Genomic DNA, 15,861 nt, shown 5'->3' on the forward strand with positions numbered 1-15,861 from the left:
TGTTGTCATTCAAGTCCTTTAATGTAGCAAATGAAAAAATCTCACACAGTGCTGTGGCACATTCAGGGTTTTTTGGTTTAAAATCCTCCAGCTCCAACTGTGACAAGATTGTGTACAGGGAAGGGAGTAGGTAGCACTTGAACTGAAATTCATCTCTGCTTTGCTCACATGCAGTCAGTATCTTTAATTTTGCTTTATGGTGCAGGTAACTTGGGAACAATTTGGAGATCCTTTATGAATTGTAATTAAACTCATTATATCATGAATGTCGGAGTTGCTCTTTTGATGGTCAGTGTTTGAGCTGCATGATGCCTCCGTTGCCTTCCAGTGTAAAGAATCTGGTTCAGTTTGGTTTGATGCCCCTAAGGAACAGGTAATAATGGAAATGCTGCTATGGCTACTCAGATCATTTCTAAGCTCTGTAATCTTCCTGCAGTTGTGCTTCTTCTTCCTAATATACTATTAATTTTATAATTATTTTACACTTCCTTGCTGTTCTGTTGGTCTGCTCCCTTGCTTTGGACATATCTGGGAACTTCATTCTCTTACTTCAACTTGCACAACTGTGAAGTCATCCAGCCCCTTATGCCTTTTGAGATAGAGGGTTTCAATTCTACAGCTGCCAGCATGTGGGAATCCTCACAAATACGGGTCTTTTTTGCTAGTTGAGACATGTCATAGCTATCATTCTACAATTAGAGCCAAAAGCCATTTTTTCTTTTAGCATGTATTACAAGCATTTGATAGGTCTTTAACTGATTCTGAAGTGCTCACATCTTGGCCTTAACTGACATAAGTGCTTGTCCTTCCGCTTAAATGTGAAGAGAGTAATTCTGGTTTCTAACCTCTCATTCAGCTGCTAGGTAGTGCTTGCCCAGTGCTTGATGGAAATATCTCATTTGGGTTAATAAACCTGTGTGTCCATGGCAGTGGATCTTCACCATATTTGCATTTTAGAGGACAGAGCAGGGCTGATCCCCCTGTGGAAGCAAGACTTTGTGCTGCCTGCTGAAATCTTGGCTGCTCAGGTAGAGCCTGCAAGATGGATACACCCTCAGAAACAATTCCCGCTTGCTGCAGGGAAAGCCACTCGTTCCTACAGAAGTTGCTTTCTCTTATTGATAGATGCCTGTATCCACTGCACTCTGTAAATCTCAATTTTAGTTAAAAGATGTCGAAGATTCTCCAAAACAACGTGGATACATTTTTCAGAAGCTCCAAGTGTCTGTTTGGGTGAGATTTTCATCAGTCAGCAGTGTGACACAGAGGCAGGCAAGTACCAGGCACCTTGTTGCCATTTGCATAATGCACAGCTGAGATGATGACAGGCCACCTGGAAGATTTTGTGTGAGCCATTAATCCCCTTCACTCCTCAAAGGCAGGCTCTGGCTGTGAAGTGAAACCTGGCTGGAAAGGGGCAGGCAGCTCCCAGTATTTGAGTATTTGTTCCTGGAGGCACAGAAGGGCACCTGAATGCTTCCCTGTTAATTATGGGTATATTCATTTCACCTTGGGGCGCAGCTCCTACCCAGTGGCTGTTTGCCAGAACAGGAACTGCAGGCATGACACAAGCACCTCATGGTGCAGGGAAGGGGCAGGAGAGCAATTTGAGATGAAACAGGAAAGGAAAAGGTTTCTGTCCTGGTCTGCCTCATGGCACTACAAACAGGAATTTGGTCACATGGAGCTCATCATACACCCACCAGCTCCTTTGATTTCCCCGGGGCATCCAGAGGCGGCTGCTCCCATGTTGCTCCCAAATTGGGAGATCTGTTTTTTTCAAGATGGATTTCTCAGTGTGTCCTTTCACAGCCTTGCTTTGCCTTTTCTTGCTCAGCACCAAGTCCATTCTGTATTTCTGCATCTGGAGTTCAGAGGAATCCTCATCTCCTGGAAATCCTGCTATAGAAGCAAATTTCCTCCCAGTACTGCATGACCCCAGCCATTTCAGAGTGTGAACAAACTTTGAGATTAATTATCCCAAAGATCCAGGCATTCAAACCTCATGTTCCTTTTCCAGTGGAATGTACAGGGATCATGGACTTTGCAAGGACATCCTCTGTCTACAAATGGAAATGTTTTGAGTATGCCAAGGGGAAAACCACACAATGTGCTGTTGATGGGATGGGCACAGCTGTCAGTAACAAGCAGTTTAAAAAACCTTAAAAATGTACAAAACCTTGGAGCTGTGGTGTGCATGGTGATGCCTGTACTAAAAGCCATGGAAGCTGTTCAGATCATTGCAGTGAAGTTTTTGTAGGAGCCCAAACACCAATACGGGGACATCTAAACCACTGCTGGCAAGGGTACTGCAAAAATGTACAGCATTTATTCACATACAGACAAAAGGCACAATTCTACGGAATATTTTAACAAAAAATACAGCTGTTTCAACTAGGTCTTTAGAAATACTTCAAAAAAGGGAGAAAATAAATACAGGATTGGGCCATGTAATATAAAATAGTCATCTCTACATATACTTTTTTATTTCTGTTTCTCTTCATGCACCTTTTTTTTTTTATTTCAGCTGAATGGACACCAAAGCTAGGCACATAGTGAAAAATCTGTACAAGTTTTACAAATGTCATCACAATTGTCTCGAACTTCTGAAATCAAGATTTGTACACAACATGAACCCTTCATTTAGATCTGTGTGAGTTTATAACCTAACAAATGGCATTCCAGGCAACTCTACAGACGTTCAACTAGCCTACGGTTGGACAGAACACACGGATCATTTCAAAGATCTCTTGGTCAGTCAGCACAAGGAAAGGTCACGCTTGGAAACAGAAATCCAGCAAATCCCAGTAAAACACAGGGGTGGGTTTGTCACTGCAGTACCTACAACACCTCCTGCTGAGGGCTAAGCACAAGGACAAAACTAACCTACAGAGCTGGTCGTACCGCAGCCTTTTTGGTTTGGGGTCAGCTCCACTGGAAACCTCACAAAGCTTTTCGCCCTCAGTGCCAGGGGACAAAGCAGCTAAGGCATTCACTCTGCACAACGTTAGTGTTCATAATAGTGCAAATTAACAAGGTACCTCTGTCCAGGGGGTGTGAGGTGAAAGGTTTACTCAGAATCCAAATTTAGGGTATTCCATCTTATGGCTTGACAATTCCTGTGTGGTCATGAGCTTCTTTCTTAAGGAAAATACCAGTGCCTGTCTGGAGAATGTTGCTGGATGTTGAGTAGAACTTGCTGGCTTTTACCTTTTGTTTGTCTGCTGTTTATACTTTGAACACACCCCAAGAGTGACTATGTAACCTCAGTCACCAGTGCCCTGCCTTTCACCTCTGTAAGTCATGCCAATTACTCTGACTTTTTGGGACCAGCAAGAGGATTTTGAAAGTGTATTATCCTACATAAAATTCCCCTTCCTCAAAAGGTTAAGACTTCTGTGTTTTAAAACAGGGATGCATTCTGGTGAAATATTTAATTGATAATGTTAACTTGCATAGCAAGATAGGGTGTTAAGCCTTTTTTTTATTTTCTGATTGAATCCTCAGTCCTACTGCAGGGGAATTCTGTGTTGTCAAGTGTTCCCACCTCGGGGAGCAAGGGTCAGACGTTCCGAGGTGAGTGGATGCCCTAACAGCAGGCTGGGAGTGGGAAAGGGAAGGAGAAGGAGGTTCTTTATGCCCGTCTCTCTGTTACCACATTGCTGCCAAAACTTTTTCACCAGTACATACCTCTCCTATATTAATGAAAAATTCCAAAATGTACAGGCTCCTAACGCTCCACGGTGATGCGTGCACTCCACTCGGTACAAAGCGATATCTCACAACCTGTTCATATTATTGCTTACATCTTACTCATTATTGCCACTTGCAATTATTAAAAAAGTACACAATCAGAATACGAGTTCCCTTTTCCATCAAATCTAGTCCATAACAGAATGAAGTAGTTTTTTCTTTGCTTGACTGTGAAGAGCTAATCACAATGTATTGCCTTTGCATTTTATCATATTTAAAAATATATATTCATTCCATTTAAAGCAACCTTTTAGTGTCATAAGCCTGACTCTCTCAGTACGTATCATTAGTGCATCTGTGGTGGCCTTTGGGAATTCCTCCTGCCTAGTGCCATAGAAAACTTCTGTCTGGCATTGTCATCACACTCCCCAAGGCAGGTGCCTGACTACGGGTGACAGGTTATTCCATGGAGTGCTGGAACCCCCACACCTGCCCCTTGCTCAGAACTGAGCCATTTGGGAACATCCTTTGTGTCAGTCCCAATCTTTCAAGCCCTGCCCTATCCCTTCCTCCTCCTCCCTCCAGTGCACCATCCTGCCTGTGCCTGGTCATCATTCACATGTAAACTCTGGAGCACAGGGAGGGTTTGAGCTGCCACCTGCGCTCAAACTGAACACAACAGAACACATTCTGCAAAGAAAGGAGAAAGCTGCCCCTGCCCAGGGACGGGGAGCATTTGTAATGGGATTCAGCAGTGCAGTGCATTGCAGTATGGTCTAACAACCATCCTCCATTCAATATGCACGAGTTAAATTAAGAGCTTGTGCTTTTCCAGAAGTCAGGGGAAGGGAGTAAAACTTTCAGTGCCTTTTAGCTAGAAAGGATGAACGCAGCCCGATTCCTCCTACCCACCCTAGCCCCTTTTAAAAGATTTTTGTGAGTTGTGTGCATCCCAACTCCTGTTTTACTAATGATGTCACTTCTCTGCTTACTCAGGAAAGTTGCAAATAAGGGAGACTCAAACTTCTCACAGAAATGGGATGGGTAAGGGGGTGTGGATGGGGCAGAGAAAAAAAAAAAAAAAACAAACAAAACCAAAGAGCTTAAAACAGCTTTAAGTGCGTGTAAACATATTTATACAACTCCGAAAATATGGGCTTTCAGTTTGTCAGTCTGTAGCTCGGTCTAAGAATGCTCCTCTCTCACACTGATGAGTAAGGTGGAGTTGGCTTGTAGGCAGTGACTCTACTGACCCCGTCCCTGTGTCCAGTCAGGTCGCCAGGATGCTCCTCCGGATAATGTCCGTCCTCCTGCCGATGCTGCTGTTGGGACTGAGCCTCTGCTGCCTGCACTTCTTTTCAGCCACTTCCGTCTCCGAGTCGCTCATTTCGGCATCGGGGACATAGCCATCGTTCTCGCTGTCAGGCTTTAACTTGCTTTTTGTCCGCTCCTTCGCTGGAACTCTGCCCACGCCCAGGTAGGGGTAGCCGGAGTTCTGGCGGCAGGCCTCCTCCAGGCTCTCCCCCTGCTGCTGCCTCTCCCCCTTCTTTGGAATTCGGAATCCGCCCCAGTTTTTCCCTGGGCTCGTGGGCGTGGTAGGCACTTTAACTACTGTCTGATTAGAGTTTACTTTGACCAGACCCCCGTTACATTTAGGCACTATATCCCTCCGAGTGCCAGGTGCTGACCTACCACCGGAGTAGGCCCTTTTGTTTTCCAATTGCCTCTGAGAGAGTTCTGTGGGTCTCAGCAGTTTGTGGTTGTGTTTAGAAGTCTTTTCCTTCAGCTCTGCCTTCGCCACCTCGCACTGCGGGCGATTGTCTCTTCTCTTCCTGTGCTCTGGTATGACGACGCCGTTTTTCTGCTGTGCCGATACAATCCGTGTCTCAGCAAAGGTCTTGTCAAAATTTAAAAAGCTGCCTGGATCTGCGCCTCCTTCCCTCGGGCTGGGCTGCCTCAGCAGGGATCTGCTGTCGTTCCCAGACCTGTCTCTTACCCTGTCTCTCTTGTGCGGTTTTTTCAAGGAGCGGGCCAGAGATGTGCCCATCTGCTTCCTGAAGAACGCGGAGTGCCACTTCAGGTCCTCGATCCTGGGGGCATTGGGGCCCAGTGACGGGCTGTTGAACAACACCGTGTTCTCCATGGAGGCGAAGGAGGAAGGCACACCTGCATGGAAGCATAGCTCAAGTCAAGCAATTCCGTAGCTGTGTAAATACCAGTTTGCAATGCACCTCTTTTAACTCTCCTCCTCGTGCCTGACATGTTCACATCAGAAATGGGCATTTGGCTGCTTGTCCTGCACTTTTAGGTCACAGCTCTCTGGCTGTCATGATTTCACAACATCCTGCTTGTGTGGTTTTATTTTCCTCTACCTGCACCTAATCATACTTGTAGCAAAGACAAGTCCTAGCACTACTCTGTCCACTAAGACAGACACTCCTCAGAGACAGAGGCAAAAAGCAACCAGCAAGTGGATCTCACCGATGCCATCTAAAACATTGTTTTTTAGTTACTCAATAGTTAAAGGATAATCTGGCCACTGCAGTAATTTGGAAGATATTCATCTTCCTGAGGAATGAAATGAGAACAAATGAGGCCCTGTTTGTCCTTCACAGCCTGTAAGCAAACCTTGTCCCTGTGGTCTAACATGAGGAAGGAAACACTGAGGCATACCTGAAACTCTTTCTTGTTCCAACTGCTTTGTGTAGCTGTTAAATATCTGCTCCTGAACTTTGCAAACAGATCTCTTGATTTTTTCTCTCCGCGTCACCATGTAAGTGAGGTTTCGCACCTGGAAGACAGCAAGGGGATGTGTTTTACAGGAATTGTATTCCCAGGATATTTCCCTATATGTGCTTTGAATTAATTCAGCTGGAGAACTATACACCATTTAAACGAGTTAGTAACATATTTAAATTTAACCACCTTCAACACCATCCTCAGAGAACAGTCTATTTAACTGACAAATCATCTGCTGAATTGACAGGCACAATTTAATTGACAGATTATTCCTTCCGATTTGGAGAACCACAGCTCAGAAGTAACTTCTACAAACACTTGAGTCACACAGAAAAACTAGGGAAATGTTGGAAATCCTTGAATGTATTTAGTATTAAATAATTCCCAGATGAGGGAATCACTGAGAAGAAGGTGGTACCCCTGTGGCCTGATCTGGAGAAACCTAACAAGTGTGTTTGCTTTTGCAAAGGCCCTTTTTTAAAAATCCAAATTATCTTGAATGTAACAATCAGTGGGAACAGAGTAGTAAAACGTTAAAAATATTACAAAAATCACGTATCCTGTTTCAACATCACATTTAGAAATGGAAAGGACACACACAGAGTAATTTAAGATCTAGGGAACATAGTTACAAACTCCAATGATTTAGCTGATCAAAGAGAAGATGACAAGAATGCTTGAGCACATGGAGCAGGAACAAAAGATCCCAGGTAACAGCTAAGATCTGGGCCATCTGAACAGCTACAAAAGGGCCATGGGCTGGAATTGAAACTAGGAGAAAACTCAAAAGAAAAACTACAGGAATTCATTATAAAAGTAATTAGGCATCAGGATCCTTAACAAGAGATGCAGTATGTCCATGAGAACCTGCTGTCCTGATTTAAAGATTAGATAATATTATGAAAGAAAGGCTCTGGTTCACCTACAGGTTACTGAGGTAGGACCTCCTGAGCCAGCTTTCATCCATGGCCTAAATGAGCCACGTGCTGTAGGGACGTGAAAAACTAATTTCAGCCTTCTTTCTGGCTCTAAGAGCTCTTAAATTATCCACAAAAATAAATGAATTCAGGATCAGATGTACTTACTGAAACATCAAACTGATCCTACTGAACTGTTCTCCAAACATTCAAAACCTAAATGAATCTAACATCATTTACCCCCCAAACCTACACAGATAGTCCAGGGAAACATCCTACACTGGTATGCCAATGAAAAACAGATCTGCTGCAAATCAAGCTAAGTTTCATCATCCTTTTCACGGGATGAAAGGAGCATGGAAAGCCCTTAAAGGCTGAGAAGGCTTCAGCTGGGGCCTGCAGTACAGCCATCAGAGTTAATCAGTAAAAAAGCACAAGCGAAAACATGACAGTCCAGTCACAGGTGATTGAATGCCACACACCAAGACCCGCTGGCCCTGTGACTGACCTCTGTGTACAAAGGGCAACTGCTGTGCTCTGGAGAAATTTAGTGTTCATGGTCTTGCCTGACAGCACAGCTCAGAGCTGAGCTCGGGGTGAGCATAGCTTGGGAACTCAGCTAACTGTGGCCAGCACAGGCAGTGCCGGGCTTACCCGCTCCAGGTCCTGCCGGAGGTGCGTGAAGAGCTGCAGCCTCCTGAACAGAACATCCTGCTCCCGTTTAGCCAGATTGTCCTCCTCATCCTTCTTTGGGGTAATCAAAGGCTTATTGAAATTGGATTTCCTCTTCAGTTTCCAGTACTGGTAAAGGAATTCCACCGGCTCCTCAGGCAGCCGCAGTACTTTGGCCACTTCCAAAGACTCGACGAACGTGTAGAACTCGTCCTCCAGCTGCTGGAGCTTCTGCTTGCGGAGGCTGACCCTGTGGGCCTCCTCCTGGTTTTGATCCATGCTGTGGAAAGGGTCCATGTGGGCAGGAAGAGAGGTGTCCTGAATCCCATTCCTGTTATCCTGCCCTGGGCTTTCACTCGAAGTCTCAGCATCTGCTTTCTTGGTGGAGCTGTGCTTGGGACAGTACGACTTGAACTTCACCTCGTCATTCTCTGCCAAGATGGTCTTCATCTCCAAGCCGCGGTCAAATGCGCAGGTGACGTGAAAGGCTGTTCTGCAGTTTTTCACTGAACACTAGAGAAAACAAACTACAATTAACCAAATAAATATAAAGTTACAAAGCCACACTGCCTAAAATTATTGGAGAAGTCAGGGCTGCTTTGGAAGAAGAAGCCGGTCACCACGCTCCAATTCTAAGCTGCACGCGCTTCCTTGCTCTCTTTAATTAGGGTTATGACTTAGCGCTTTCAGGCCAGGCAAGGATCAAGTGGCCCAGAGGGACTGGAGTGTTTCACCTCCCCCTCCAGCTCCACCATGCTATTCCATACACAGAAAGCCACAAGAGGAACACTCCTACTGACACCAGAGCCACTTGTGTACAGCACCGTAACCCGAAGTAAAGCGTTCCCCTTCGGACTGTGCCGGCATGAGGGGGGGAGAAAAAAACATTGTGGTGGCTCCAGGCCAGTCTGAGGCTTTAATTAATCTTTCCCAACACCTGGACCCATGCTATCCAAAAGGCCTCAACCAAAGGGAATTTCTCCCCTGTTATCCTAATTTTATAATGTCAAATATTAAATCACTGTCAACCATTACTTCACTGAGTGCAGCCGTCACTTCACCTTGGAGAGGAGGAGAACAGGAAATTCAAATGTTGTCATTTTTCTTCCTACTCAGTGAACCCAGCCATCACAGAGTGATGGGCACTAGTTCAGCTGATTTAGCACTTCATTTCCATGATATTTAATTTCCTTTTGCAAAATGCTGTCATACACACCACCAGCCACCAGCTGAAAGGTTTAAATACATATAAATATGTCTATATACACAAACACACATACATATGTGTTTAGACCCACTCACACCTCTGGTGAACAGGATTTAAAATGGAAAGGAGCACTGGTGCTCCTAACTAGGAAACAACACTATGCTTAAGCCAAGCCACCGACCCTGAAAGAGCAACACAGTGCACTGGGATGTTTATACAGTGCTTTGTAAAGAAGCCAAATCTCCTCTGGGTTTTCCTGCTCAGGTTGACTCAGCAGCCAGATGGCTTATAAAGGTATGGCAGGGTTTAAACTGCAAAGGTTTCAAATGAGCAATCTTTAATAAAAGCAACATATAAAAGGAATTAAAAAATACCAAAGCATCTTTTGCCCTTTCCTCTCCTACTAACACAAACAGGCCAGGAGCATCCCAACTGGAACACAGGGTAGTACAGAGAAGTGCTTTAGCCATAATTAGCTCTTACTGCAGCTCATGTTTTATTGGGAGAAGAGGGGAAAGCCTATCTCACTGGGAGGAAATCTGCTGAACCTGGGGGAATACACAGACTTTTTTTCTCCCAGTTTAGTGCAGCTGCTCCCTGACCAGCCTGACACACACTTCCAGCTGCCACTTTTCCTAATTGTTGTGCACATATCAGAAGGTGGCCTGGAGAACAGACAAAAACAGCTTCAGCTACGTAACAGCAGCCAAGAGGAAGGAGATGGCTCTGCAAGGAGGGATTATGGCTGAAAATTTATATGCTGTGGACAGATTTATTTTCTCTAGTTAACACTTAACTATTTCATGCATTCCTCATATGGAACTGGACTGTGACAGGTTTCACTGGAACTACTGCTGAGTTTCTGGTTTACAGCTCTTCCTGGCAGCCTCAATCAAATAACTTGGGGCAGAGGAGAAAAGGGAAATGGATATAAACTAATTTCAAAGTAGTGCAGGACCTGAGCAATTTTTGTGTCTTAATGCTGGTCTGACCACCATGGAGCCTGCAACGCCAGGCCAGCCCCAGAAGAAAGAGCTCTACTTCAACCTCCTTAGGAGACTGTAGTACCATCCCTCTCTGTCTCAGGGAGCTTCCTGAGGATTGTTTTGCTGCTGGAAGTGCTCTGAGGATGAGGAACATCACCACAATGCTAAGCTATGTCTTACTGTCTTTTTCTACAGAAGCACAACCCTGCCCCAAATGGGTCACTTGTCCTTACACTCCCTCATCATTTATTCTCAAGTAAAGGAGATCAAAGTCTGGACTGATGTCCCAGTGTCTCCTCTTTCAAAATTCTGAGGTTTGGTAATATGTTTTCTCAGTCTTTCTAGAGTTTAAAATTATTCTGAAAAGGATTATTTAGTATTTCTGAGTGGTTTTCCACTGCAAAGGATCTACAGGTGCCTTACAGCTAACAAAGCAATATAAATTCTGGTTGAATTCATGTAAAACAACACTGCCCAGTCTAAAATGCTCTGCTGCAGATCAGGTCATTCAAGTCCATAGTAAGAACCAGTAACACATTTTCCTATCTACTATAAACAGACAAAAGAAAGCACGTGGATATTTGTGTGGTTAAATTACCTGTATAGAAGCTCCAACCTTTTCATTACAAAGGCTGCACACCAGTGCCCACCTACTGCTGGGAATGTGGGAAACTTTTGTGATGGGCTCCATTTTTTCAGGGCTTCCAATGCTCACCTAAGAGAAAAATCATCAAAGCATTGGAGTGACTATGACAGCGTTAACTGAAAAGAGAAACAATTTTATTAAAGAAGACAAATTCCTTGTGTGTGTATGCAACTTAGTATGTCCCAAAATTCCTCAGTTTACATAAGGATCTAAAGTTCTCTTTTAAGAAAACAATCAGTTTCTCCTTTTGTGAACAGACAAACCAGTTTCAAGGTGAAGGCCACCGATTTAAGATTATCATGCAGGATGAACACTTTGACTATGAGAACCCAAAGGAATTCTGTCAGATTGAAACGTCCGTTCCGTTTACAAAGTGAAATGGTATCTGGTGTCCTTGTTAAATGAGCTTTGCCAGCAGCAAAGGCCTCATTTTCCAAGGCTTAATTCTGATTGACAAAAGGGATTTAATTACTTTCCTTACAGGTAAAGCATCATCCCTGCCAGACTTTTTTCACCCAACCAAGAAGCTTTTATGCTCCATTTCTAAGTTGAACAATGCGTTAAGGAGGTTTTTTTCCCAGAATCCCAGGAGCAGCACCCACCTCCGGAATCCAGAGAGCACAGCTGACGTGCACCCACTTGGTGCCGCTGCGGGTGGGTTTCATGGCGCCGCCCTTTTTGGGGCACAGCAGGCACTTGGGCTGGACGCCCAGCGCGCAGGTCCGGCACAGCCAGCTGCCCTCGGGCACCTTCAGGATCCCGTAGCACGCCTGCGTCCCCACGGGCAGCAGGGGCAAAGAGAACAAAGCAAACACCACGTTGTTTCTTGGCAGATTACACACACAGACTCTCACAACCCTCAAAGGGTTGTGAGGGAAAAGTGCAGGATGGCAACTAATTAGGAGCACGTTTTTCAGAAGATTGCATCTTTACAGAGCCCTCTATCCCAATCACTATCAGCTTTAACGCACTTAGGTTGCGAGTTTGATGTGATCAGAGAAACCCTACAGGTCTGGAAATACCAACTTTACTCTGTGTATTTTGTGGGATAGTCACTTGTATTTACAGCTGTCACAGACCTAGTCCTTTATCATTAGTACAAAAGCAGCTAAGTAACACATGCCAGAAAATATGTTTCCTGCTCAGCAGAGGAGTTTTTCCAAACACTGAGTGACAACAGAAACTTGTTAGAGCTGGGAAGGAAGGACAGGCTGGTGGGAAGGCACCTGCCAGAGTAAGAAGCATCCATGGAAACAGGCTAAAATTGTATCTCCTCTTTCATGTTAGGAAAACTTCTGAACTAGCACAGAAAGGTGACACACAGTAGTGCTTCCTTAGCATGGCTCAGTAGGTTCTCTGTTAAATTACCTGGAATGAACCCCACCTGTGTCCCTACTGATTGCCCTTTTGGAAAAGTTTCTGCTAACACCCAACATGCTGCTGCTGCCATACCTGGTGCACACAAATATTGCATTTGTCACAGAACACCATTTCATTGCCGTCCTCTCCGTCTGGAGACTGACAGACATCACAGACGACATCCTCATCGTATTCAATCCCCAGCCCTTCTTCCGTCTCGATGGCGTGGTTCATGTTATCGTAGCAGCGCTGCTCAAACTCCTCCATCACCCTTTCCATGGTGTACTCATCCAGCTCCAGCATCCCTGGAAAACAGGAGTTGTTCATGTAGTTAAAGAAAAGAGTGACAACCATCACCACAAACAGCTCCACCTTCTTTCTTAACAGCTGAGGAGACACAGCCAATCCCCACACAGACACATTTAATTCCTAGACAATCATGCCTGTTTCAGCATAAACCAGGGAAACTAAAAAAATGGCAAAGTTGTTTTATAACTGTATTAAACTAACAGAAGTGGAGTGTTCAAATTGTTCAAATTCTAAGAAAAATTTTCCAAGACTGATTCTGGCTTCCTGGTCTTGTCTCATTTCTCCTTCAGGCACAGCACCAGCTATGGCTTTTGCTCCAATTTTGCCACCCAGATGTTAACTCTTTGATGAAAGATTTGAAAGTATTTTGAACCAAAAGTGATGGGGCACAGGGAGAAAATCAATGACAAAATCTGCTGTGATACTTGGAGCAAATCTGCAGTTTCTAGCAACAGTTTTTGATTTATCACAAGTTCCAACCCAAAAGGATGCAATCCCAACTGAGGTCTCCATCAGACCCTGCTACAATAATCAATTAATTTATTTTAAAAAGTGAAAAACATAGCTGTAATAAATGCAACATCAAAGCTGGGACAACAACTAAATGTAGTATCCAATCTGAAATTTTCTCATTTCCAATAGCATCCATCAGAAAATTATTCATGACACACAGCTACAGACCCATTATGTTGTGGTATTTTATAATTCAGATTTGTTTTGAAATAGAAAGGCCTCCCTTTTCAGGTAACTTCCCCAGTTTATATCCTGGGTATGACCTTCCATCATGTAGAATATCACTTTGGTCAGTTTGGGTCACCTCTCTTGCCTGTGCCCCCTCCCTTTTGCTCAGCTCCTCACTAACAGAGCATGACACAAGGAAAAAAAGGCCCTTGACTTAGGATAACCACAGACTCCAAAATACCAGTGCATTATCAACACCTTTCTCATTACAAATCCAAAACACAGCACTTGTAACCACTACTGAGAAGAAATTAGCTCTATCCTTGCTGAAACCAGGAGAGACAGAGAGGAGATGGCAACCTCAGGATGGGTGTTTTAACAAGTAAACTCTCCTTTCAGCTCTCCCTGTTAAAAACTGAGCCAAAAATTCCACAAAACAAAGAATAAAAAACCTTTCTAGCTCCTCCAGATCAGAAGATAAACACTCCACAAAAGTACTTCCAGCTTCCCTTACTGACAGGTAAATCCCTGCAGCAGGGATCAATGCATCCCATGCTACCCAAACTGAGCAGCTGAAAAGTAGCAAGAGGGAACATCCAAAATCCTGCTGATGAAAGGATTTTACCCTGCAACCCAGAATTGCTGCAACAGCAAAGCAGATGATGACAGGTTTTACACCAGCTTGAAACTGGATTCTATCTGCTCTCACTTTGTAAGCGGCCCTTAGAGATGTGACTGCCTGTGCCTTTGCAAGGGTTACAGAAAGGGAAGCGGGGCTGCAGCTCCTGTTCAGTCATTCTTTTACAGAAGCACTGTATGTTCTCAGTACCTGAAGCAGTCCTACCAGGATCAAAGAAAACACAGGGAATTCATGGCTGCAGGGATGCCGTAAGGAAGTGCTCCAGGTACAGATCAGGAAGTAGCTCACTTTTCAAATGCCCATTTGTAATATCTGTAATGTGCAGTGTCTGACCAAGCACCCATGTGCATGTTTCAAGATCCCAAATACGCTGCCTTGTACTAACAGGAGCATTTCCCTCCCTCTGCATAAAGCACAACTGAGTGGGTAACGATTTAGAGCAAACAAACTGCAAGAAACTACACCAAAACGTAAGAGCCAACAAATTCTAGCTGTTCACTGTGCCATGTGCAGCATGTACTTTTAAAGGTTATGCTGGTGTAGCAGAATGGGGCTCCCTGCAGAGGTACAAATCTGCCCCTCTTGTGCTGCTCACATCCCACTGTAGGAGCCCTCATCTGGTTTTGGAAAAAGACAGACTGGATAGAAGGACACCAAACAATAAAAAAGTATATTTTCCCCCTTGAGGAAATCCAAGGGAACTTCCTGCTGCTGTTCTCCTGAAGATAACTGGACAGGTAACCTAAACTCTGGAATCATAAACTGAAATCCTCTAAGCCCAACACTAAACCTGAGCAGAGCTAATGTGAGATCTGGAAAAAAGGCCTGGATAAGAGGCCAGACCAAGACATCATCTGTTTCTTTCATGTGTTGGTTTAGAAAGGAGAAATAGAGTTAAATGGTCATTTTGAGGTTTACCAGTTCTTCATCCGTGCCACCTATGGGCTACTGCCAGGTAAAACATGTTTGACTGAACTGCAACCCCAAGCAGGGAACTGCCACAGCACCAAAACAAAAACCAAAAGTGTTCACCAACCTGTCCACACCTCTTCGATCTGGCACAGCATTTTCCCTCAGCCAAACAAAGGGTAGAAGTTCTGTACTGACTTACATCCTATTCAGTTCCACTGAAACCCTCTCCTGAAGCACTCATTTTACATAGAAAACATTCCAGTTCACCCCTCTCCCCATCCTTTCCCACACACAACCCACCCTGCAGAAAAGTTCCCCTTGTGACAGCTCTTCCTCCTGCTTTGGAACTACAGCACACAGTCACAGTGAGACCTGGGAGCTCCCTCCAATAAATCAGTGCAGGAATTCCTTACTGTCCCATTCCCTGCACCACTCAGCTGGCACAGATTCTCTAAACCTGCCAAACAACTGTCTTGCCTTCTCTGCACTGAACACCATGAGCTGATGACAGACATTTGCGATTAATCAAAAAATAAATAAATAGAACTGCCTGGAAAAACTACTCTCTGATGTTCCCTTTGAGAACCAAGATGGCAAACTGAGAACTTTGTGAGATGGAAAGCAGAATAAAAAACAAAACAAAACCAGATTCTGACCAAGTCTAAGCAGATACAACACAGGAGTTATGAAGGTATTTATCATAGGAATTAATCATATCAGGTCTGCTTTCCCATGGCTACCCCAACTCATATGATTACTTATCTCCTCATACCGCTACTATTTCTTCTCACTGCTGCTCTCCCTGAAATTATTCATAAGATTGCCAGCTTTAAAAAGAAAAAAAAAGAAAAAAAAAGGCAACAAATAACTCATGCTCACCCATTTCTTTGAATTCTTCATTGGCAAGTTGCAGCCATGCTACATCCACATCATTGAGGTCATAGCGGCACATGCTGTCTGCCAGGGTTCGAATGTCCACGTAGCCCAGCTCCGGAGGCTCCGCGCCCGAGGAAACGATGTATTTCCTGGGACGCGTGAAGGTGACGGCTTTTGTCTCGGACACAACTCTGAAACAGACAGGCAGGCAGGCATGAGGAGTG

General features: G+C 44.4%; 1 protein-coding gene across 13 annotated transcripts in view; it reads right to left on the minus strand.

Moving 5' to 3' along the window:
• Nucleotides 1-2,307: 2,307 nt before the first annotated feature.
• The window catches only part of JADE1 (jade family PHD finger 1), a 116,177-nt gene continuing 102,623 nt past the window's right edge, over nt 2,308-15,861 (minus strand). For all 13 annotated transcript variants that reach the window (XM_014254780.2, XM_088057143.1, XM_005525543.3 and 10 more), the window contains 7 exons: nt 15,641-15,828; nt 12,313-12,524; nt 11,463-11,630; nt 10,813-10,929; nt 8,004-8,534; nt 6,367-6,484; nt 2,308-5,859 (listed from right to left, as the gene is read on the minus strand). In XM_014254780.2, coding sequence (XP_014110255.2) covers nt 4,964-5,859; nt 6,367-6,484; nt 8,004-8,534; nt 10,813-10,929; nt 11,463-11,630; nt 12,313-12,524; nt 15,641-15,828 — 2,230 coding nt within the window. In that variant the 3' untranslated portion in view covers nt 2,308-4,963. The remainder of the gene's footprint in view (nt 5,860-6,366; nt 6,485-8,003; nt 8,535-10,812; nt 10,930-11,462; nt 11,631-12,312; nt 12,525-15,640; nt 15,829-15,861) is intronic.

The sequence above is a fragment of the Pseudopodoces humilis genome, chromosome 6 (genome assembly GCF_049639895.1).
Source record: "Pseudopodoces humilis isolate 2021_Gansu_Grassland_sample_001 chromosome 6, ASM4963989v1, whole genome shotgun sequence".
NCBI lineage: Eukaryota > Metazoa > Chordata > Aves > Passeriformes > Paridae > Pseudopodoces > Pseudopodoces humilis.